The 22,881-nt window shown below is 36.7% G+C and overlaps 1 protein-coding gene across 1 annotated transcript in view; it reads left to right on the forward strand.

Annotated features, from left to right (window-relative positions):
• Ipk1 (Inositol phosphate kinase 1) overlaps window positions 1-22,881 on the forward strand; it is a 334,853-nt gene that overhangs the window by 70,924 nt on the left and 241,048 nt on the right. Inside the window, exon 2 of the mRNA XM_089090527.1 lies at window positions 14,662-14,850. Within this exon, the coding sequence (XP_088946653.1) occupies window positions 14,677-14,850 (174 nt within the window). The 5' untranslated portion in view covers window positions 14,662-14,676. The remainder of the gene's footprint in view (window positions 1-14,661; window positions 14,851-22,881) is intronic.

The raw sequence follows: 22,881 nt of genomic DNA on the forward strand, positions 1-22,881 counted from the left end.
TAGTTGATAAGTCCTTAAGCATCTTGAACTGGTCATTGTTTCTGACCATAAAAGTCTAAGGTAAAATCTTTAAATTTCTGTGAAATTTTGGATGCTCAAATTGAAAACATGCTAAAAAATATCGATGTTTAATTGTATTTGAATTTCTCGGTTACAAGAGAAAGACCAATAGGTCGTAAATGCTTTGCTTACTCATTTTAATTGTCTATTTTGCTCTTTAGTAAAAGAAAAATAATGATGCAAATTGGCTGTTCTGAGTCAACATTTTTTTAAACCAAGATTTATACTCCAATTTCAAGCGTCTGAATACGAGGCTGCTAAGTTTTACACGGCGTAAACTTGAATGTTGGCGGTATAATACGTAAGTACCGGCAAGTTTTACAAAATGTATATTATAATCATTTACACTTCAAAAGTGTTGTTAACTTCTTTGCTACGGTATTTTTTGATGTTTTAGGAAGTTGTGTCTTTGTTGCTGCTGGGAAGGCCCTTTCCTTTTAATGGTCGAGTCGAAATATTCAGCATTCAATTTTTCTGCATTGTTGCTTGTAAATTCGTCATTTTCAAGTGCTTCCGGTACACAGCGATCTTACAAGAGGATGCAATGGGTCATTAATCTTATCCATACATGAAAGTCTTGGTGTAGTTCGGTGTAATCACCAAAGAGACATTTTTTCAAAGAAAATACCGAAAAGGGATATTTTTTTCTGGGAGGGGGGTAAATAATCTTGTTGGCCAATGCCCCCTCTCCCCAATTGAAGCCACTGTGAAATAAATAGTCAATTCCTATGGGATTGCTGTATTGATTACTGAGGTTTGAAATACTCTTGGACGCCTTTTCGATTTGTCTTGTTTCGAAAGGCAGTGTATATACGGTAGTGTATATTTTCTGTGTAATCCAGTGACTTGAAACTAATTGCTAAAAATCATTATATGGAATATATTGATTATCTACAGCCGAGTGCAGGATCGTTCGCATTAATATGGAGGGGGGTAGCGAAACAAACAAGTTATGTTAGAAAAGTAGGATAATAATTATAGGGCAAAATCGCAAGATTTCGGAGATTTACACGCAGTCTCCTTCCCTCCCGTTTACGTGCCTGCCTGTGTAGTTAAATTTGGAACTTCAAATGCCAAGCTTCATAGAATGTTAGGTACTTGTTAGTTTTACCGACTACACTCGAGAAGTGAAGTTAGGTTAATAAATAGATTTAAAAATTCTCGAGTGTGTACTGGTAAAAAGTGTCACGAATATTCATCTTCCATGTAGTGACCTGCTGTTTAGGATTACCCCCTCCCTTCAAAGAGCTATACTCCCTTCAAAGAGCTATAAAACGAATAATTACCAAGACATCTCATCAATGGATTGGCGATACGACGAGTTTCGACATCAGAGATGAAATTTCTGAAAGCCTATTTTTTCGAACCGATTGACGAACCGACGATTTGTTTTTATTATTTGGCTTGGAAGTTTGTCCAAATGACGGGGGAGCATTTGTAAAACACTTGACACTGTAGTAGTGCAGAAGGGGATGGGGGAATTCTATGAGGATGATTTAACGTGTCCTGTTTATACCAACGCTGTGTAAAACTCCATATAGGTTTTGAAGTTCGAATATAATCTCCGTGCAACATATTTGGTGTTTCCTCTTCCTCGTGAAAAAACTGAGGTTGTGCCCTCTGTTTGAAAAATTTAGTGATCAGCGATTGGGATACCGTTTTGAACGTAAATTCCTACTAGAAAGTTTTGAACTTGGGACATTTATCTTCACAATAATTTATTTATGACCTGCTACACAAACACTTTCGAAAAGCGGAGCAAACAGAACAACAATATTAATTTTATATATATATATATATATATATATATATATATATATATATATATATATATATATATATATATATATATATATATATATATATATATATATATATATATATATATATATATATATATATATATATATATATATATATATATATATATATATATATATATATATATATATATATATATATATATATATATATATATATACTATACTATACGTGTGTGTGCGTATTTATATATTATTTTGTATCTTACGTTAGCCAAATCTTGAGCGAACAGACATACGAATCAGCTATTTCTTTGAACTTGTATGCAAAAGGATTCTTCTTGTACCGAACCCCCAGAGGAAATCCTTTAACTTGTTCTCAAATTCTTACTGTGCGGATGTATGATTAAGGCCGATCCAAATTTTAAAGTTTAGTTTTACGTATTTTGGGAATGCAAAAATTTTCTTTTTGCTTCTTTTATTCTTAATCTTAATTCCGTTTATTATCTTAATCTTCTTAGTCTTAATTCCGTTGCTTGATACCTATATAGCCCACTAATGGCAAAGGATGCTCTGTAGCACAATCATTGGCTAAAAAAAATCGAAAACGTGAATTAAAAGAGGACGGCTCCCCGTTTAACATGATATTAGACGAAGATTTTCTGCAGTCCCGTTCCCAGGAGAGTTCTTGTTACATCTCCCTCCTCTCCTTCGTGCACAAAAAAACTAAAATATCGTCTTTGAATGAGGTTGATGTCCAACGACTATCGTATATAATGTTCTTTTGCGGAATCTTCAATAAAGGTTGTTGATATCTTGGAAGGGTGTTCACCTTGCGAATACGGTATCTTCATCCACTTTTAATGCATTACCAGCAGAAAGTCAATGAGAACGACTTAAATTTGGATGAGTTGATGAAGTTTGGACATTTCCCAATGTTAACTAAAAAAAAAAAACTCCTAAAAAGAAATCTTTCAAAGAAAAGTAAAGCCCATTTTAAACTTAAGATCAGCAGATACAAATAGCCTACCTGTTAAAATTCAAACTCAAAACGACCAGAAATTACTATCATAGGCAGCGCGCTAGCGCTGCCTAAGTAAAGAACGATGTGGACACAATTGTTAGTTTTTTTTTTTTTCTCCATACCCGGGCACTTCGTATCGAAGGAGTTGTCGTAGAAACTTCGAAAAGGGCTCATTCGATTGGAAATTGGAGTGGCTAGTGCCCTTTTTGATAGTCGAAAGTGATTGGAGGGCAACTAGCCCCCCCCCCCCCCACGCCCATCTTTTCCCCAAACACATCCAATAACAATTTTGAGTTAGCCATTTTGTTCACCGTAGTTTATTTCCAGACAGAAAATATGTTTTTGAGGAGGACACTCTCGCACAGCCCTCAGGGCAAGGGTTTTAAGTTATGCCCTGGGGGGATTTAAGGTTTATAAAGAAGCTGTTGTCGTAGAAACTTCTAAAAAAGCTCATTCAATTGGAAATTCAAATGGCTAGTGCCTTTTTTAATAGTTGAAAGAGATTGGAGGGCAACTAGCCCCCCACGCCCCTCAGTCCCCCAAACACATCCAATCAAAATTTTGAGATAGCAATTTTGTTCAGCGTAGTTGATTTCCAGATAAACAAAGTATTCTATAGAAGGACACTCCACCACAGCCTTCATGGAAAGGACCCGAATTTTTGCCCTGGAGCCATATAAGGTTTTTATTGGAATCTTCGTTGTAGAAACTTGGAAAACGGCTCATTAGATTTGAAATTCAAAGAAATAGTTCCCTTTTTAATAGTCGAAAGTGATTGGAGGGCAACTCACCCCCCTCTCACACCAAACTTTTCCCCAAAAACATCGAATACAAATTTTGATGTAGCCATTTTGTTCAGGGTAGTTGATTTCCAGATAGAATATATATTTTTGAGGAGGACACTTTCCCACAACCCTCAGGGCAAGGATTATAAGGTGTGCCCTGGAGGCATATAAGGTTTTTATTGAAATCTTTGTTGTAGAAACTTGAAAAAGGGCTCATTCGGCTTGAAATTCAAAGGGATAGTACCCTTTTTGATAGTCGAAAGTGATTTGAGGGCAACTAACCCCCCTCTCACGCCCACCTTTTCCCCAAACACCCTTTCTCACCCTTTTTTGGTTTTATTTATCATTTATTATTTCCTTTCCTCTCTTAGCTTCATACCCAATCACATCCAATCCAAATTTTTAAATAGCCATTTTACTCAACGTAGTTGAAAGTTTTGGAAATTAGGTCTTTAAGGATGATAAATCCTCCCCCCACAGCCCTCAGGTCAAGGGTTTTAAGTTAAACCCTGCGGCATATAAAGTTTTTATTGAAAGCGATGTCGCAAAAACTTTAAAAGGGCTCATTCAATTGGAAATTGAAAGGGCTAGTGCCTTTTTTTAATAGTTGAAAGTGATTGGATAGCGACTAACGCCCCTCTCACGCCCACCATTTTCCGAAACACATCCAATCAAAATTTTGCAGGCCAAACTATAAAATCTTAAAAAACGAAAAGATTTAAAGTATTATTTTCTTTTTCCCTGAAAGGACTATGTCAATATAAAACGAACAGAAAATAATTTAAAAAACTTTTTCCACAAAATAAGTTTTTCAAAGAAAAGTAAAGAACTCCATTAAACAAAAAAATAGCAAAAATAAAACCACATAATCTACCAAGCGTGAAACTACCACAAATCAGCATCGATAAATAAATGAAACCCTAAACGAACAGAAATTACAATAATTAACCGAGTCAAACTCAAAACGAGCAGAAATTAACATAACTTGGGCGCGAAACCCCTATGCCTTCCCAAGGCCAGAACAAAATTTGCACTTTACTGAAAAAATACAAATGGATGTACATTGTCAGTTTAATGTACATATTAAATAAAAAAAACAAGTTTTTTTTTAACTGAAAGTAAGGAACTACGTTAAAACTTAAAACGAACATAAATTTTTCCGTACATGGAAGGGGCTGTCCCCTCCTCAACGCCTCGCTCTTTACGCTAAAGTTTTTTAATGTTTAAAAAAAATAAGAGTTTGGAGAAAATCAAACTTCAGCGTAAAGAGCGAGGCGTTGAGGAGGAGACAGCCCATTTCCTATACGGAATAATTTCTGTTAGTTTTAACGTCGTTCCTTACTTTTGGTTTAAAAAAACTTGTTTTTTTTTGTTTTTTTTTGAACGTTTTTGAATTAATGCAGGTTTTGATTTTGGCTCACCGTACTTGAATAATTAAAACGAAATTTGCATATTAATTTTACTATTTTTTGGCTAAATGGCTTTCTTGAAAGTTGTTTAATTTTATTTACGAACGTTTTTATTAGTAATAAATATACGTAACTTACGTAACGAACTTCTATGTTCATAGATTTTTAATACGTATATTAAGGGGTAAGCCCCCTAGTCAATACCTTGCTTTTTAAGCTAAAGTTCAAATTCTGTTCCAATTCTTTAAAAATGTCCCCTTAATCACAAAGGCCGTTAATTAGAATAAATAGCTATTATGAAAGTACTAAAAAATCTGGCTTAAAGAGCGAGGTATTGATTAGGGGGTGAACCCAATCATATACGTAATATTTTCTGTTCGTTTTAAGTTTTGATTTTGCTCCTTACTTTTAGTTGAAAAACTTGTTTTTTTTTATTTAATATCTGATCTTTTTCTTTAATAATGAGGGGAAATCTGGCGCCCCCTTCATAGTAATGTCCCTTCCCCCATGAAAAATTCCTTCATGGAAAGATCCTCCCACATAACCCTCGACTCCCCCCCCCCCCCAACTACTAGAAAAAATCCCTCCTGAAAACGTCTGTATACTTCCCAATAACCAATACTATATGTTAACATTGGGTAAAGTTCATAACTTTCAGCCCTCCCCCCGGGGACTTTGGGGGATTAAGTCATCCTAAAAGACATAGTTATCCTATTTTCGACCATGCTGAACAAAATGGCTATCTCAAAATTTTGATCGGGTGACTTTGGGAAAAAAATGAGTGTGGGAGGGGGCCTAGTTGCCCTCCATTTTTTTTGGTCACTTAAAAAGGGCACTAGAACTTTGAGTTTCCATTCCACTTAGTACTCCCATAATGTTCTAGGACCACTGTGTCGATACGATCATCCCTGGGACAAAAAATAAACACGCATCCGTTATCTTTCTTCTGGAAAAAATGTGAAATTCTGCATTTTTGTAGATAGGAGCTTGAAACCTCTACAGTAGGGTTCTCTTATACGCTGAATATGATGATGTGATCTTCGTTAAGGTTCTATAACTTTTAGGGGTCTTTCTCCCTTTTTTCTAAAATCAGCCAAATTTTCTCTGGCGCGTAACTTTCGATAGGTAAGATTAAACTTGATGAAACTTATATATGTGAAATCAGCATTAAAATCTGATTCTTTTGATGTATCTATTGGTATCGAAATTCCGTTTGTTAGTTTCGGTTACCATTGAGCCGGGTCGCTCCTTACTTACAGTTCGTTACCACGAACTGTTTGATACTGATATTTAGTAATCAAAATGTTTATAGTATTTGATTTATTAAAGCTATAAAAGTAAAAATATTTATATTTTTTCAGTAAAGTGCACATTTTGTTCTTGTCTTGGGAACGCATAGGGGTTTTGCGCCCAACTTAGGTTAATTTCTGCTCGTTTTGAGTTTGACTCGGTTATTTATTGTAATTTCTGTTCGTTTTGGGTTTCATTTATTTATCGATGCTGATTTGTGGTAGTTTCTTGCTTGGTAGATTATTTGAATTTATTTTTCCTAATTTTTTATTTAATGGAGTTCTTTATTTTTCTTTGAAAAACTTATTTTGTGGAAAAAGTTTTTTAAATTAATTAAAGAATAAATGAAACCCAAAACGAACAGAAATTAAATAAACAATCATAGCAAAAAATACATACAACAAATAATAATATAAATGAATATATAGATCTTAAAGCGAGTAATGCTTAAATTGAATATGCAAATCAAGCTTTAAAAAAAAGAAATATTTTGTTATTGAAGCATAAGTGAAACTCAAAACGAACATAAATTAAATAAACAATCAATGCAAAAAAACATACAATAAATATTGATGTAAATGAATAAATAAATCTTAAAACGAGTGAAACTTAAAATGAATATGCAAATCAAGCTTTAAACGAACAAAAATCACTACAAACAAGAGTTTGGGTATCGCCTCTACCCAAACTCTATAAGAGCGCCCCATTCATAAGAACCATGTATGCCCTCAGGGTATAACTTACAACGCCTGCCCCCGGACCCTGGGGTTTTGTGTCGACTGTCGCCACCTGAGTTTTTTTGTCTGACTTTCGAACTATTTTTAACAAAATGGATGTCTCAAAACTGTTATCCGATGCATTTGGGGAAAAAGGGGCTAGTTATCCTCCAATCTCTTTGACTCTCAAAAACTGAACTAGAGCTTTCAATTTCCAATCAAATGAACTCTCTGAAGTTTTTACGTGCATCCCTTTCATAAGAACCATATACTCCCCCAGGGCATAACTTACAGCGCCCGCCCTCGGACCCTTGGGGGTTGTGTCGACCCCGGAGTTTTCGTTATATGGTCTTTGAACTGGTTTAAAAAAAAGGGCTATCTCAAATTTCTTATCGGATGGGTTTGAGGAAAAAAAGGGTGCGGAGGGGGGGGGGCTAGTTTCCCTCCGATATCTTTTGACTCTTAAAAGTGAACTAGAACTTTCAATTTCCAATCAAATGAGCCCTCTGAAGTTTATACAAAAATTGTGATTAAAAAAAAAATTAGGAATCGAACCCAAGACACTATAATTTGAAGACCACCGCTATACTAACAGAACCACGCCTCTAATCATCTGATTTGATGTATTGGTTTTTGTACCTTAATTGCGTAGCTTATTAAGGGGGCTTAGAAAAAGAACATACGAGAGGTGTTCTTGCAAACCTCCAGTTAAGGGTTTTAGACCATAATTATTACAACGATGATAATTATTACAACTGTAAGTAAGAGGCGACCCGGCTCAATAGTAACCGAAACTCTAAGAACAAAAATTAAATTTATAGATCCCTTTATAATTGACCAAAAAAATTGGAGGACAACTATTATCACTGTTTACAAAAAAAACTGCTCTTTCATGTACATGCTATAGTCTCCATTCTACCATTGGAGACTCTTGACCATTCTATAGTAGCCACAGTAAAAAGCGCAACTTCATTTCTCGTGGGTGTACCAAATAATGAACAAGTACCACTTCATTATTATATTTTGATTTTTCTTTTTTCTGCAGCTAGTTAAAGTAATGGACAAATAGTAAAGCTTATAATAACTGAATATTACAAGGAGACTAAAAGTTAGTAATAAAACCTTACTTTCCTAGAAACCAGCATCATCCATTTATAATTAACAGAAAAAGTTGGCCCGGATGAGTTTGTACTCGACGCCTTGGGATTACAAGACCTACGCTCAACTGACTGAGCCACCAACGCTTGTACTTTATGAAAGAATATACAGTTGATTTGAGACAATATCGAAAAAGAGTCACATAAATGACCGATACAGTTCATTATAAATTCTGCTAGTTTTATCGGATATAGCTGAAAACCCAGTAAAGAACGAAACACGGCACTTAGTAACTAAAAATTAAGATAATTACATAAAAGATCGATGTAAAATCATTTCGATGAAGTAGATTTTACCTATATGTTTGCAATTATTTGCATTATCTACTTAAGAAGTGACACCAAAAGTGTTGTTTTTTGTCAGGGCGTAATTTGTTATGGAGCAGGGAACAGCTGCCCCCTCCGGACCTCAGTTCCCCCCCCCCTCACCCAGCTGAAACATAATTTCTCCAAAAGTTTTGCCAAAATGAAAATAAGCGTGCATAAGTCAAAGAAACGGGTCAGTTTTTTTTTAGTATTTCTTTGCATTTATGGTACTATAAGGCTTATTTTTTTATTTCTCACTGATATTTTCACTTGATCTGGGAAAGTTTGGTCCACCTTTGCCCCCCCCCCTCCCCCTCCTAGGGTTTTGACGAGATTACGCCCCTGTTTTTAGTGCTATATCACGCTTACGGATGGTAGAATTGATAGAAATCACATAGATCTAAGCAATAGCTTTCAAATGAGCCATCAAATGTTACTCTAAAAAGTTCAGGTAGCACAGTAGCCCCGGTTTTCCCACTTGAGACAAGGCACCCAAAATGTCGTTTTTTAGTGCCATTTGGAACTTGCTGAAGGTGGAATTTGCTGGAATTTATAGGAAGGAAGGACTTATATATGAGCAATATCTTTTATATGAGCTACTGAAAATTTGTCTAAGATGCAGGCGATAACAATACGCCCATACCGATACAGGTGAAATCGACAAGTCTGATAATAAAACGGCATATAGCCCTTTCTTCGAGGACTATGGGGGGCTATACCATAACTAAAGCAACATATATTGAGCCTTTGAACTACATTAAACTAAATGACTTTTTTGAACTCTTCATTGGATGACTGAGGGGAGAGGGGCCTGTAGGGAGGGGGGGCTAGTTGCCTCCCAATAAATTTGGTCAGGTAAAAAGGGAACTTGAAAATTCAATTCCATTTCGAATGAGCTATTACACATCTCTCTATGATGCTCTGGCCACCCCCTAGCCCTGCTATTAAAAAAAAAAGAAAAAAAAAGAACGGGAGACAGACAGATCAGTGCTACCGATACAAAAAAGCGATTTTTTTTTTTGTTGCTCAAGGAGGCGGACTGTAATTTCCCTGTTTTAAGGTTTTCGACAATGCTGATTCTAGTGGTACACTTTTCATTTTGATCTGACGCCATTTTCGAGGGGTTTCGGGCTATTTTTCGAAATCGCCGTAATTATTTTTGCAATAAACTTTTGCTTTTAAGACGAACGGAAATAATAGTCACCATTCCTGAATCATTGTCAGATGGCAATTTTTTTTCACATGGTAGCTTTTTTCTAAACACGATTTCTAACTTTTGGTTACTATGGGCTGTGGTACGCTCTTTACTGGTTTGCAGCTGCCGCTGCAATCATGATGCCATAAGTATATAAATCTGTTGACAGCCACGAACTTGCTGCATGCAATTGCACAAAATATTTTTATAATGAGTAACTTGGGATATTATTCATTCCATAGGTTCCTTGGATATGTCTTATGAATCCAGTAGAAACCATCTAACTTATTAATTCGCGTTTACGAAAGGATTCTGTCTTCTGACCAAGCACAATTATCGTCGTAATAAATCAGTGTGTTTCCAACAAAAGTCGTTACGTATAGCATAAATAAAAGAACAACAAAAGTTTTAAAATATTACCTTAATTTGCACTTCCGAGCAAATTAAGGTTCATGCTGGATATGTTCTGCTCCGTATCAATGACGGTTATTTTTGATGAGTCACGGTATTGCTGTCCCAGTGAGATGCCGCTGGAGAGGTTTGCTGGAGTGGTGCAATTTGAGCCCACTCGGTAACGTGACCAGAAGGGTAGGTATGACCTTTAGAAACCTTTTCCAATCTCTATTGATGGATTGGCTAGCTTATGCCAGTGTCATCTAGTGTATTGTTGACAAGCATGATGAGGGTGTTGTTTGTTTGGTGTTAAATCTGTGGGTCAGCATCATGTCACCTTAATAACAAGTCAACTTGACCTCGTCTGAAAGTGGATGTTGGGAGTTATAGGTGTTCAAGTTTCTTGTCATACTATATCTTCTGTAGACCCGTAAAGAGGCCACACAAGCACAAAAAATCCAAACGAGGCCTAACAATAGTCTTTTAAAGTCTCAGAAAGGCTCTGCAGGAGCCCTTCAGTAGACCAAGACTTGAGTTATCCATTGACACCACTTGTTTCAAATGCCCGTGGAACTTCAGCTGCTTGTCAACAAGCACTCACAAGTCCTTCTTCATTGCGGGTTCGAAGCTGAATGCCAGACATTAGTTCTGGTCATACATGGTATACTGATGGTGAGAGTTGTTACCGCCAAAATGGAGCATGTTGTATTTATTGATATTGAACTCGAGTCGCCATTCATTGACCCACTTCTGGATTATCGGGAGGTCTGATTGCAGGCTTTCTTCGTCAGCTGGTCCGAAAAGCTTGGAATCATTTGCTTAGAGTTTGATGTTATTGGTGACTTTCTTCATCCTATCATTTATATAAATGGGGAAGATGGTGAGGCCTAGAAGACTACACTGAGCTACTCCACTGATGACATCGTATGGTTTGGAGAATACTCTATCATCGTAATTGGTGAAAAGCTGCACCTGTTGCTTTCAGTCTGTCGGGAAATTCGTCACCCATTCTATTGCATCAGTATAGATTCCAACCATTGATAGTTTATTCCTATGTTGTATACGAGCCACCTAGCTGAACGCTTCGCAAGGTCGAGCAAAATCAGGTCAAAAGATACTCCCTTATCCAGAAGGCTAGTGCTGATATTGTAAGTTTTGAGCAGACTGGTCTCCATTGACATTCCTGGAGTGAAGTCATACTGGTCCAGTGACAATACACTGTTGGACAGAAGACATGTCAGAATTTTGGTGTTATCATTACGTTCCAAGGTTTTTGCCACAGCTGATGGCCGATAATTCTCTTCTTGTCTCATCACATTTCATGATTCATGTAATTCGTGAGTTCTTCAAGTCTGGATGCGCAGTCTTCTATTCGAGGAACTTGTGAAAGATTTGAATTAGTGGTGTTAAGATTGACTGTTCTTTCGGAAGCCTTGTTTGAATGTTATCTTGTCGTGTCACCCTATTGTCATCAAGCGCTTCAATTTGCTTCTTGGTCGACTTGAGAGAAATCATGATAGGTGGCCTAAGATTTGGTACATCATAGAGAGACTGCTGGGGAGAGGACCGTGAGGTTCATTGGTAGACAGTGACGTAAATTGTTGATTGAGTGATTCAGTAATTTCTTGCGTATAGTAACTTCCTTATTATCAGACTGTTTCAGATTCTTATTGAACGTCAGTCAAGACCTTTGCTAGATACATAGTTCCAGAACTTTTTAAGATTTCTATTGCTATCATCCGCAAGCTTGGACTCAAAATTTAAATGAATTTGTCTGGTGACGTTTCGTAGTACACTAGTACTAGTACACTTTGGGGAAAGTTCAGTTAGTAGAACCAGATCATGATATCATTGTTGCAGCGGCAGCTGCAACCTAGTAAAGAGCAAACCACGGCCCATAGTAACCAAAAGTTAAAAAACGCGTTTAGAAAAAAAACTGCCTAGGGAAAAAAAATTCCCATCTAACACTGATTCAGGAATAGTAAATAATATAGGAGTTTTGGTACAGTAAAAGCAAACCAATTAAGGACTCTTTACAGAATAAAAATATTATCAATCCCTTTTAAGATAAAGAAACAATTCGTTTTAGGATTGTTGCTTTATTATTTTTTTTCTCATTTAATTTGGTATCCCTTCTGTACGATGGCTCAGTTGAATGCCTGGCTATCGTTTTGTTTTTAAAAAGGACATGTCATGATTAGTTTGTAGACAAGTTCGAAGCAAAGCCATCTTGATAGCGTTAGGATTAGGAGTATAGACTAGCTTTAGAATTTGTATCATAGCTTGAAATTCACTGTTGTATAGAGAGAAATAACCGCATTTTCAGAGTTCATATTGAGCCTTATTTGGTCTTCATTTCAAGTAATACTAAAGCATATTTCTTACAATTGAATATTGCTTATTGATCACAATCAGCATCATAGCTGGCGAGACCAAAATTCTACCTGATAAATCAATCCAATATTTCTGTATGCTGTTCAATGACTTTGTGGTTATTAAAAAATATTTAATTTTACGCTTGTGTTTTTAAAATAATTTTAATTGTATATGGAAAGCAAGGGCGGATCCAGGATTTTTTTTCGGGGGGGGGGGGGGTTTACTAATTTTTGACTCAGTTTTCGACAAATTTTACTGATTTTTACCTAGGTTTTACTAATGTTCGACTTATTTTAGACTCGGTCAAAAATTTGGGGGGGGGGGGGGTTCAAACCGGGTAGCCCCCCCACCACCTGGATACGGCCTTGATGGAAAGTTACTGAAATCACAACTGGTGCAAGAATATGAAAAGCTTTATAGATTATTTTATTGTTGTAAGGCTATATACTCACTTTTGACTCCCAAATCAATATTCCTTTTTTTAATACTTGATTTTTGTGTTTTCAGTAAAGCGCTAGTTTTTTATAATCCTAAAAACATAGGGAAACATAATTAGTTGGTTTATTTTTACTAGTTTTATTGATATATATTAGATAGGCTATGAAGCAATAATTTTTGTCCGTTTTAAGTTTCAACTTCGCTCTTCACTTCCCTCGGAAAAACTTTGTTTTTTAGATTAATTCAAGTTGACAATAGCTTTAAGCTCATTATGTCAACACGTGGTTGTCATGCCGTCAAAATTCATATTAATTACAAAACGAAATCTTTTCTATACGAAATTGAGTTTATTTGTAAAAAAAAAGACCATTTTCTTTATCCAAGTTTTAATATCAAAAGTGTAGTCCAAGAATGTCTTCCTGCTTCTACCGCATTCTATACCTTTTGTGTGACGCGCTCGACGCTACTACACGATACAGTGGGGTTTTGCTGCACGTAACTTTGGAGAGTACAACATTCACGTTCATTCAAAGTGAAATTTTTAAACGTTTTATTGGCAAAAAGTAGAAGATATTTTGCAATCCTTTTTTTTTGCATCCTCTTTGCCTCTTGGGAAATATTGATAGAATAGAAGGTCTATATAATTAGTTTTCAATCTTTACCACCCTTTTGCATCTATTGTCGATTTAACGGTAAGTTGCGCAACTTATAAATCCACACCTTTTATCCAAAGGTCTTCGGCCGCCCTAAATCCAAACATCCAGCAAAATTTTTAGTTTGCTGCAATTACAATTTGAAGTTCGTGACGAGCGTAGCTAAGCACGGCGCAGAACCATGGACAGTTAAAGCTAAGTATACAGAACACGGGAATTTTTCAATAACTATTTTTGGCTTTACTTGGTATAAACTTGTATCCTGTAAAAGGCCTGTTCTTTTTTGTTTTATATCCGTGGCTTCGAAAAGTCGATGTGTCAGTGGATCCAGGTTCTGTGAGTACTTAGCTTAAAGACCAAGGGGAGGATATGTTAAGTGCTTTTTGTTGGAATGTTCTGAAGACAGACACTTACGCGGGGAGGGCCTTTAGGCTCCACCCCCCCTCAGTATTGGATTTTTCGTTGCTTTACTTTTTTTGTTCAAAATTGCCCGCCTTCCCCCTCAGAATGCGCTCCAAATTGCTTCCCTGTGTGGGGACCATTTTTGGAATGCAGCTTTGTCACCTGTTGTCTAGCGCTGTTTGTTAAGGGGTACAGCCATAAATCTGTTTTGAGGAGGATTCAAAACTTTCAAAGGCTGGCTTAGCCAAAAAAGATCATATCTCTTGGTGATTACGTGTTGAGGAAAGCTACCGCATCTGCCCCTAATCCACGCAATTGTTGAACGTCGGTTACCCCTAGAGGATATGACTTCTTCTTTGTCCCTGACACCTACCCCCATATTGCATGTAGGTTATTGCCTCTCATTTCAAATAGCTTTTGAAAATGGAATAAAACAGAAAATACATTAATTATATTCTGAATAAAACTAGTCATGTGAACAGTAAGAGGTAAAGAAAAAACAAATTCAAGTTGAGAAAGTACTGCAATGTCAAAATGTAGAAATTGCTGCCTTGATTATATATATTTTTTGCCAGGTCTGCTATTAAACTACAAGATTCATTTTTGCGTTTCATTTTTTTGCTACTGTAGTTAAGCTGACAAGTTACAATAAAACCTGTTATATCTACGCAGTTTTAACTCGATCTTTTCCTTTCAGATAAAGCTCAATAAAATGGTCGTAGAGCTCCTAGCATCGGATTTAAGTCAAACGGAAAATGATGATGAAAAACAAAATGCAGGCAATGGTCACATTTGTTCGGAAAGAATTCCAAAATGTTTTCTTGTTGGCAAAGAATGGGAGTATCGTGGCGAAGGAAACGGAAGCATAGTCCTGTCACTCCCCAAAGTAACTAAAATTATTATTTGTAGATTGAAAACTGTTTTAGGGAACCAGTCTGGGGGGGGGGGGGTTATGACATTGGAATTGACTCGGAAACAAATCTACTCGTTATCGGTTCCCAGTTATTAATGTGTTGAAGTTAAAAAAGAAAATTAAAATTGAGGCGCACCTCTGAATAGTGGGAAGACGGTAACACCTTAGGTTTTGCACACAGACTTAATATGTAAAGCAGTCCCCATGTACGCCTTTCATTGAAATACTGCCTAGGGTAATTGAAGGCTCTTTTTGGTACTTGTCAATTAGCTGGTACACACGCAAGATAGATGCTAAAGGAAACTAGTCAAACGGTTATCAGTCAATAGAGAATTGGATCGCAAAGCGTGGTTTGTCATTGTGTTTACAATACTTAAACATTTTTTTGGGGGGGGGGGGGGTGTTAGGGGGGAAAGGTACCAAGGTTAGGTTAGGTTACGTATTTAGTATATGCTACGCTTTACCCCTTCCCCCCGCCCCGTAATGTGCAAATATATAACCCAAATTTATTTCCAAACTATTATATTTTTACCATATTTTGTTTTATTTCATTAGCATTAACCAAACTTGACTTCTCGCGTGTGTACCAGCTAATTGGAAAGTACCCTCTTTTTATCTACAGTTCGCTAACAGTCAGGAATCACGCATGCCGGATGGTACAAGCGATGTGTGATGCAACTGTGTGGCACCCATGGTGCTTCGAGTTGTGGACTCTCGCTAATAATTGGTTAAAATAAGTTTTAGCGGGCCAATCTGGGAGGTAGGGGGGTTGTATGAATGTGCGGAGTATCGAGTTAAAACTGGGGAGGAAGGATAGGTTTTATTGCACCTTTTCAGCTTAGTTACAGTGAAAAAAAATATGAAACGCAAAAATGAAGCTGGTAGCTATAGTCGTCTAGTTTTAAATTTCGATTCTATTAACTTCATCATTTGAAAGTTTTCAGTTGACTGACATATTAACTTTACGAGGCACTTGACATGCCACCCTGGTATATGCAGCAAAACCTCCCTCGACTAGCCTAACCCCATTATTGCCATCAATTCAACTCCTTTCTGGTGTATGGTCTAAATTCTCTTACGAAACTTGGTCAAATCATGAGTATGTGCACAGAAAAAAAAAAGTTAAAGAGTATATAAATTATGTGTGCAAATTGGGAACAATTGCACACATAATTTATTTTTTATTGGGAACATTGTCATGCTGGCATGAACGCCAATAGGGGGGCAAGGGGGCGCCGGCCCCCCCCCCCCTCCTGGCTGAATGATGGCGTCATATATTTGTATTAATTTAAAAAAAAACTCCACAAAATAAGTTTTCAAAAAAAGTAGAGCTCTATTAGGCCAAAAATGGGCAGAAATAAAGTCAAATATTCTTCCAAGCGAAAAACTACCACAAATCCCTATCAACAATTAAATGAAACTCAAAACGAACAGAAATTAAATAAATAGCGTAGTCAAACTCAAAACGAGCAAAAATTAACATTACTAGGACTGACAACCTATATGCCTTCTCAATACCAGATCATAACTTAGGCTTTACTGAAAAAAAATAAATAAATGACCGTGGATTGTCAGTTCAGTTTAACCATACTGATATTTATTCCTTAAAATAAAAATGGGTAAAAAAGTTTGGAAAAAAAAAGTTTTTTACTTATTTAATTAAAAAAAGTGAAAACATTTATACATATTTTGTTTTCAGTAAAGCGCAAATTATGTTCTGGTCTTGAGAAGGCATGGGGGTTATCAGCCCTACTAATGTTTGTTTTTGCTCGTTTCGAGTTTGAATCGGCTATTTATTCTAATTTCTGTTCATTTTAAGTTTCATTTATTTATTGATAGTGATTGGTGGTAGTTTTACGCTTGGATGATTACTTGACTTCATTTCTGTCCATTTTTGGCTTAATAGAGCTCTTTATTTTTCTTTGAAAAGCTTGTTTTTTGGAAAAAAAATTTTTAGATGAATTTTCTGTTTATTTTTTATTGAAAAAGTCATTTTCATGAATTTTTTTTTATATCTTTTCGGTTTTTTTTTCTATACGAATCCATAGTTTGGTATGATTGTGGAGATTTGACATGCTTAATATTCCTAAAGACATAGTTGCTGGACCGTTCTACTATGCTGATCAAAATAGTTGTCTCAAAATGTTGACTACATGTGTTTGTGAAATAAATCGGCTTGGGAGACGGGATGATTTCCCTCCAATCTCTTTTTACTCTTAGAAATGGTCCTAGAACTTTTAATTCTGAATCAAATTAGCTTCTTTCAATGTTTCAATGATATTTCTAGCTATTATAGAGTGGTGCTGCCTATGTGGTGCTTAGTGGTGCTTATATGCCTTTTTGGAAACCTGCATGTATACAGTTTTTTCCTTTAATTGGATCGCCCCCTTAACACTTCCTAGAAGTTTCACCTTAATACTCTAAGCGTCACTAAGTTACAGTAACTGTAGTTGTAGTACTAAAAATATACACATCGTGCTTTCGGGCTAGTTCAAAATCCCCCACAAATTCCTCTTAAAAGATCTAACTTAATAATATAAATTGTTCTCGGGATATTGCTTTGTTACCTTTTTGAAAGTTCACATGCTCATAGTTTGTTTTGATTTAGTTCAACGTCCGCCTAAATGTTTCTTATATTTGATTACTGAATATATTGTTATATTCTCTTTGCACTATTGGCTACAAAATGGCTGTCTCACAATTTCGATCGAATGTGTTTGGGGAAAAGAGGATATCAGGGAGAGAGGCGGGGGGGGGGGGGGGTATTTTCGCTTTATCACGCTTGACTCTTAAAATAAAACTAGAAGTATGCATTTCCAATCAACTGAGCCTCCTCTAAAGCTCACAATACCCCCTCTTCATAAAAACCTTTCATCCCCCCAGAGCATAACTTTCAACCCTCGTCCCCAAACTCTGGGGGATTGTGTCAACCCCAAAGGCCTTGTTATGAGATCTTTGGACTATTTTTGAACAAATGGTTATCTTTGAACAAATCTTAGAATTTTTATCGGATGCATTGGGGGGGAAATATGACGTGGGGCATATAGCTGCCCTCCGATAAATTTGATTCTTAAAACTGGCTCTTCAACATCCGATTTCAAATCCAATGAGCCCCCTCCGAACTGTATACTACCCCCGTTTCCATAAGATCTTTGAATACCCTCGGAGTATATCTTACAACTTTTGCTCTAAGGACCATGAGGAGGTTCTCCTTCTCAGAGCCATAATTTATGGAATTTTAAACTTCTTCAAACAAAATAACCATCGTAAGATCTCGACTGGAAGTGTTTGCGGAAATGATGGGCGTGGGGGGGGGGTGGTTGGCCTCCAATCACTTTTGACTATTAAAGAAGGCACTATCCCTTTCGATTACCAACCGACTGAGCCTTTTTTGAAGTTTCTACGACAACAAATGACCATGTTAAAATGTCTATCAGATGCGTTTCTGAAAAATACGACTTGTGTCTGTGTGTGTGGGGGGGGGGGCTATTTTCCTTTTGATTACTTTGGCTCTTGAAAAGAGCACTGTAACTTCTGATTATCAATCCAATGAGCCCTCTTTGAAGTTTATGCGACCACCATTTCTATAAAAATCTTATATGCCCCCAGGGGATAACTTACAACCCTTGACCTGAGGGCTATATTGGGGGGGGGGGGAGTTATCCTCAAAAAAATAATTTCTGGATCTTTCAACTACATTGAACAAAATGGCTATCTCAAAAATTATGATTGAATGTGTTTGAGGAAATGATTGGTGTATGGGGAGGGGATTGAATGACCTCCAATCACTTTTGACTGTTAAAATGACCAGTAGAACTTCTGATTACCAGTCAAGTGGGGGGAGGGGGTCATTCTCAAAGTACTAATTTCCGGACCTTAAAACTTCTCTGAACAAAATGGCTATCTCAAAACTTTGATTGGATGTGTTTGGGGAAGTGATTGACGCGGGGGAGGGGGAGCGGGCTGCCCTCCATGAGCTCTTTTGAAGTTCCTATGACATTTATTTCTGTAAGAAGTGTCCTGGTCTAAAAAAAAAAAACTACATTGTACCCACATCGCTCTTTACTTAGGCAGCGCTATCGCGCTGCCCATTATATTTTGTCTTGAGATTTCAATTATACAGTACTGGAAGTACTGATTAGACCAGGTAAGCCCCCCCTAAAATTCAGTCTATGGGCGCCCATGCATGCTGAGGTAGTCTCTTTGTCCGTTCTGTTATGATTTTTTCGAATTTTCTTTGTTTTTTTCTTTTTCTTTTTTTCCTTATATTATTTATCTTTATTTTTGGTAGATATGAAATTAAGAAACAATAAGCAGCCTTCTTTTCGAGCTCAGCTCCTTGTTGGCTTTGTTGAATTATTTGTGTTTGTTTATTTTGTGTGAAATAAAAATTCTCGAAACGAGGAAAAAATATTGACAGCTAGGTATATGTAGGGACCACGATACAGACGCGTGCCTCCTCGATCTACTTTTTATCTTCAAATTATTTTAGGAGTGTTTGCAAAATATCTTCCCTATCTTTACAATCAGCCGTAGCTCCCATATCTACTATGTCCAGTTGATTCTGTGTTCCTGTGTGTACAGACGGAGGTGGGTGTTTGGTGCTCCTGCCCGAAATTCCATACTCCTGTTTAATATCCTATATTATTGGCATAATTTGTACATTTTCTCTATATTCATAAATTTAGCCCCTTCAACTCCCCATCACAAGAAAAAAATCTCTGAGTACGTCTCTGATTAGATCTATAACTGGAAGCTCAGAAAGAACTTCCCCTCTCCGTGTATATCTGGCAACATTGGTAGTCCCATATAATAACGAAGAAAAATCTGGCATCAATCAGCCATAACGCACTCAAAAGAGCTTGCATCTCTAGGCACACAATTTATTAACTTTAGGCGTAACTTTTGACAGGGGAAACAAGTCTGGCTCTGTACCAACCTGAACAAGCCTTTGTTTGCCGCATGCAAATTAGAATTAGACTACAGGCAGGATTTGACTTGTTCGCATTTGGGTTGACGTGGTATTGTGGTGGTGAAATCATCTGAATTTGGCTTTTGTTTTGAGTACACCTTTGAAGGCCTTATTCGTTTCTTCCAACAATGTCAGGCGTATTGTAGCTGCATCATAGATATGAATTTTAATGAGTGACCTTATGTTTTCTTATATATATAAGGGCTTTCAGAACATGTTTACCAAGTCTGATATTACTCTCTTTTTAAAACAATCATTTCAGTCAAAATTAATTTTGTTCTAGATTTACCAAGAACCAGGGATGGGATGAAAATAAGATAGTGGTATCAAAGCTTACTATGGTTTTGCACGTCTTCCGAAGGTTTTTTTTTCAAAATATTTGTTTCAAAAGTCTTCCGAAAATGATGGTAAGAAATTTACCGCCCCCCACCCGTACAATGAACGTGTCAGGTACCACGAATTTCACTCCTTCCATAACGTCTTTTTTCGATTTGGCAAGGAACTGCAGGGTTTTTAGTGACTTTGCATGCGTTGATAAATGGAGAAAAAGTGCCTTTCATTCGCTATATCAAGACAGCTCGTGGTAACGAATTGTGTGTAAGGAGGGACTCGGCTAAACCGTAACCGAAACGCTAAGAAACGGAATTTTAATATCAATAGATACATGAAAAGAATTGGCTATCTGTGCCAATTCCAAATATATAGATTCATTAAGGTTATTGTTACTCATCAAAAACTACAAGCTTGAAAAAAATTGCCTGATTTTTGGAAAAGGGGGAAATACCCCCAAAAAGCAAAGTGATAATTTCATCACCAGATTCAGCGTACCAGAGAATCCTGCTGTAAAGGTTTCGAGCTCCCATCTGCAAAAATGTGGATTTTTTGCCAGAAAAAAGATCACGGATGCGTGTTTATTTGTTTTTGTTTGTTTTTTATTTGTATCCCCCGTGGGTGATCGCATCGAATCAATGGTCCTAGAATATCGGAAGAGGGCTCATTACAACGGAAATTAAACTCTTTAATGCCCTTTTTAAGTGACCAAAAATATAAGAGGGTAGCTATCCCCCTCCCCGTTTCCACGCCACTTTTTCCCCAAAGTTATCCGATCAAACTATTGATATAGCCATTTTGTTCAGTATAGCTGAAATCGGGAGTTCTCCGTGATAGCAACTTTCCATTGAGGAGGGGGGTTTCCGGGGAAAATTTCAACGGATGTGGGATTTCTGGCATGATTTGAAAAATGATCAGGAATCAAAGTCCTTTTCAAATGAAAGTATGCTGAGGAGAATTTTTCACGAGAAATTGTAGGCAAAAAATTTTCCGGTGGGAATTTTCAGTGAGGATGGAATTTTCTGGTTGTGGGTGTATTTTACTTGGGAGGAACCTTCCATAGAGGAATATTTCATGGTGAGAGGGAATTTTTTATGGAGGGGGGAACCGGGTTTCTCGGTATTATTTGGAAAACAATTACAAATTAAATTAAAAAATTACTTTTTTTCAACTGAAAGTAAGGAGCAACATAAAAACTTAAAGCGAACAGAAATTATTCCGTATATGAGAAGGGTTGCCCCGTCCTCGACCCTTTCTTTTTACCCTTAAGTCTTAAAGTTCTTTAAAAATGCTTCTCGTTTAGATTCAACTCTATTTGAGCAGTCTTTCTTAAAGAATTGCTACAAAAGGTCAAGCAACAAACATAAATTATTTTGTATATGAGGAGGGTTGCCCCCTCCCGAATACCTCGCTGTTTACGCTGAAGTTTAACTTTGTGTACCAATTCTTAACGAAAGATTCCTAAAACACAAGGAACATTTAACTAGAACAAGAAACTGTTTTAGAAGTACTAAAAAACTTTAGCATGAAGAGTGAGGGATTGAGGAGGGGGAAGCCCCACTCATATACGAAATAGCTTCTCGTCATTTTAATTTTCTAAGCTTTTTAAGTTTTTGTTTGTTTGAAGGGATTTGTTTTTGGGATCAGAAAAGTTTGGGTTGGTTCATGAATAAGCTATACTGGTACTATTTTGCTTAATGGTACACACCGCAACAGACTCTATAGCAATTTAGCATGGAGACCCGCAAAGCGGGTAATTGCTATTGATCGCAAAGCGTGGTCTCTCAATGAATTTACAATATTTAAACTATTGTTTTTTGGGGTTTAGGGGGGGAGGTACCTAGGTTAGGTTAGGTTACGAATTCAATATATGGTATGTTTAACCCCCACCCCCTAATTTGCAATTATATCGCCCAAATTTGTTTCATAAACCATTATAACCGGGTATCTGTCTCGCCCGTTTGACTAGTTTCCTTGATAGAGTCTATAGCGGTGTGTACCATTAAGCAAAACAGTACCGCTATACTATTTAGTTGTCCTCAAAAAAAAAAAAAAAAAAAAAAAAAAAAAAAAAAAAAAAAAAAAATACTACTACTAAAGTAGTAGGCCTACTGGTCTTCTTAACCAAAACTAATGGCTCTAAAAACTTAAGTAATTACAGACAAAATCTTTCTGTGGGGGTGGTAGAGTAAGAGCTTTAAATCGCCCAATCCCCTTCGAACTTATGAGTTTTTTTCGTCAGGTTCCGCATTTGTTTATTAATTGAGCCCTCAACCAAATTGCCTTCTTGAGAAACCATGTATAAATAAAATTGGGGGTTACAAAATTCATCAGGTCGGTGTCTGGCCTAATAGAAAAAAAGAGTTTAGGCTTAAAAAGCATGCATTTGGAACAGGCATGTAGGTACTTCCTTGTTAGCTAGCACACACTCGAGAATTTATATTGCAAACATGAGATAATAACCGGTTTCATGGTCTTTATACCAGACAATTAGCTTCGCCTCGGTGGGAAACTAAATTGTAGCTATATTTTAATTGAATATTTAGTTGGTATTTTGGTTAGGTTAATTTATGTTACGTATTTAATATTTTGCGGTTTGGACGGCCCCGTTTCCATAATTCTTTGTTGTAGTTTGCATCATTTTGATACTAAACTATTATATTTTCATAATATTTTGGTATATTTTGTTATGATTAACCTAA

This window comes from Artemia sp. Qi Xiang Cuo, chromosome 6 (genome assembly GCF_049724085.1).
Source record: "Artemia sp. Qi Xiang Cuo chromosome 6, ASM4972408v1, whole genome shotgun sequence".
Taxonomy (NCBI): Eukaryota; Metazoa; Arthropoda; class Branchiopoda; order Anostraca; family Artemiidae; genus Artemia; species Artemia sp. Qi Xiang Cuo.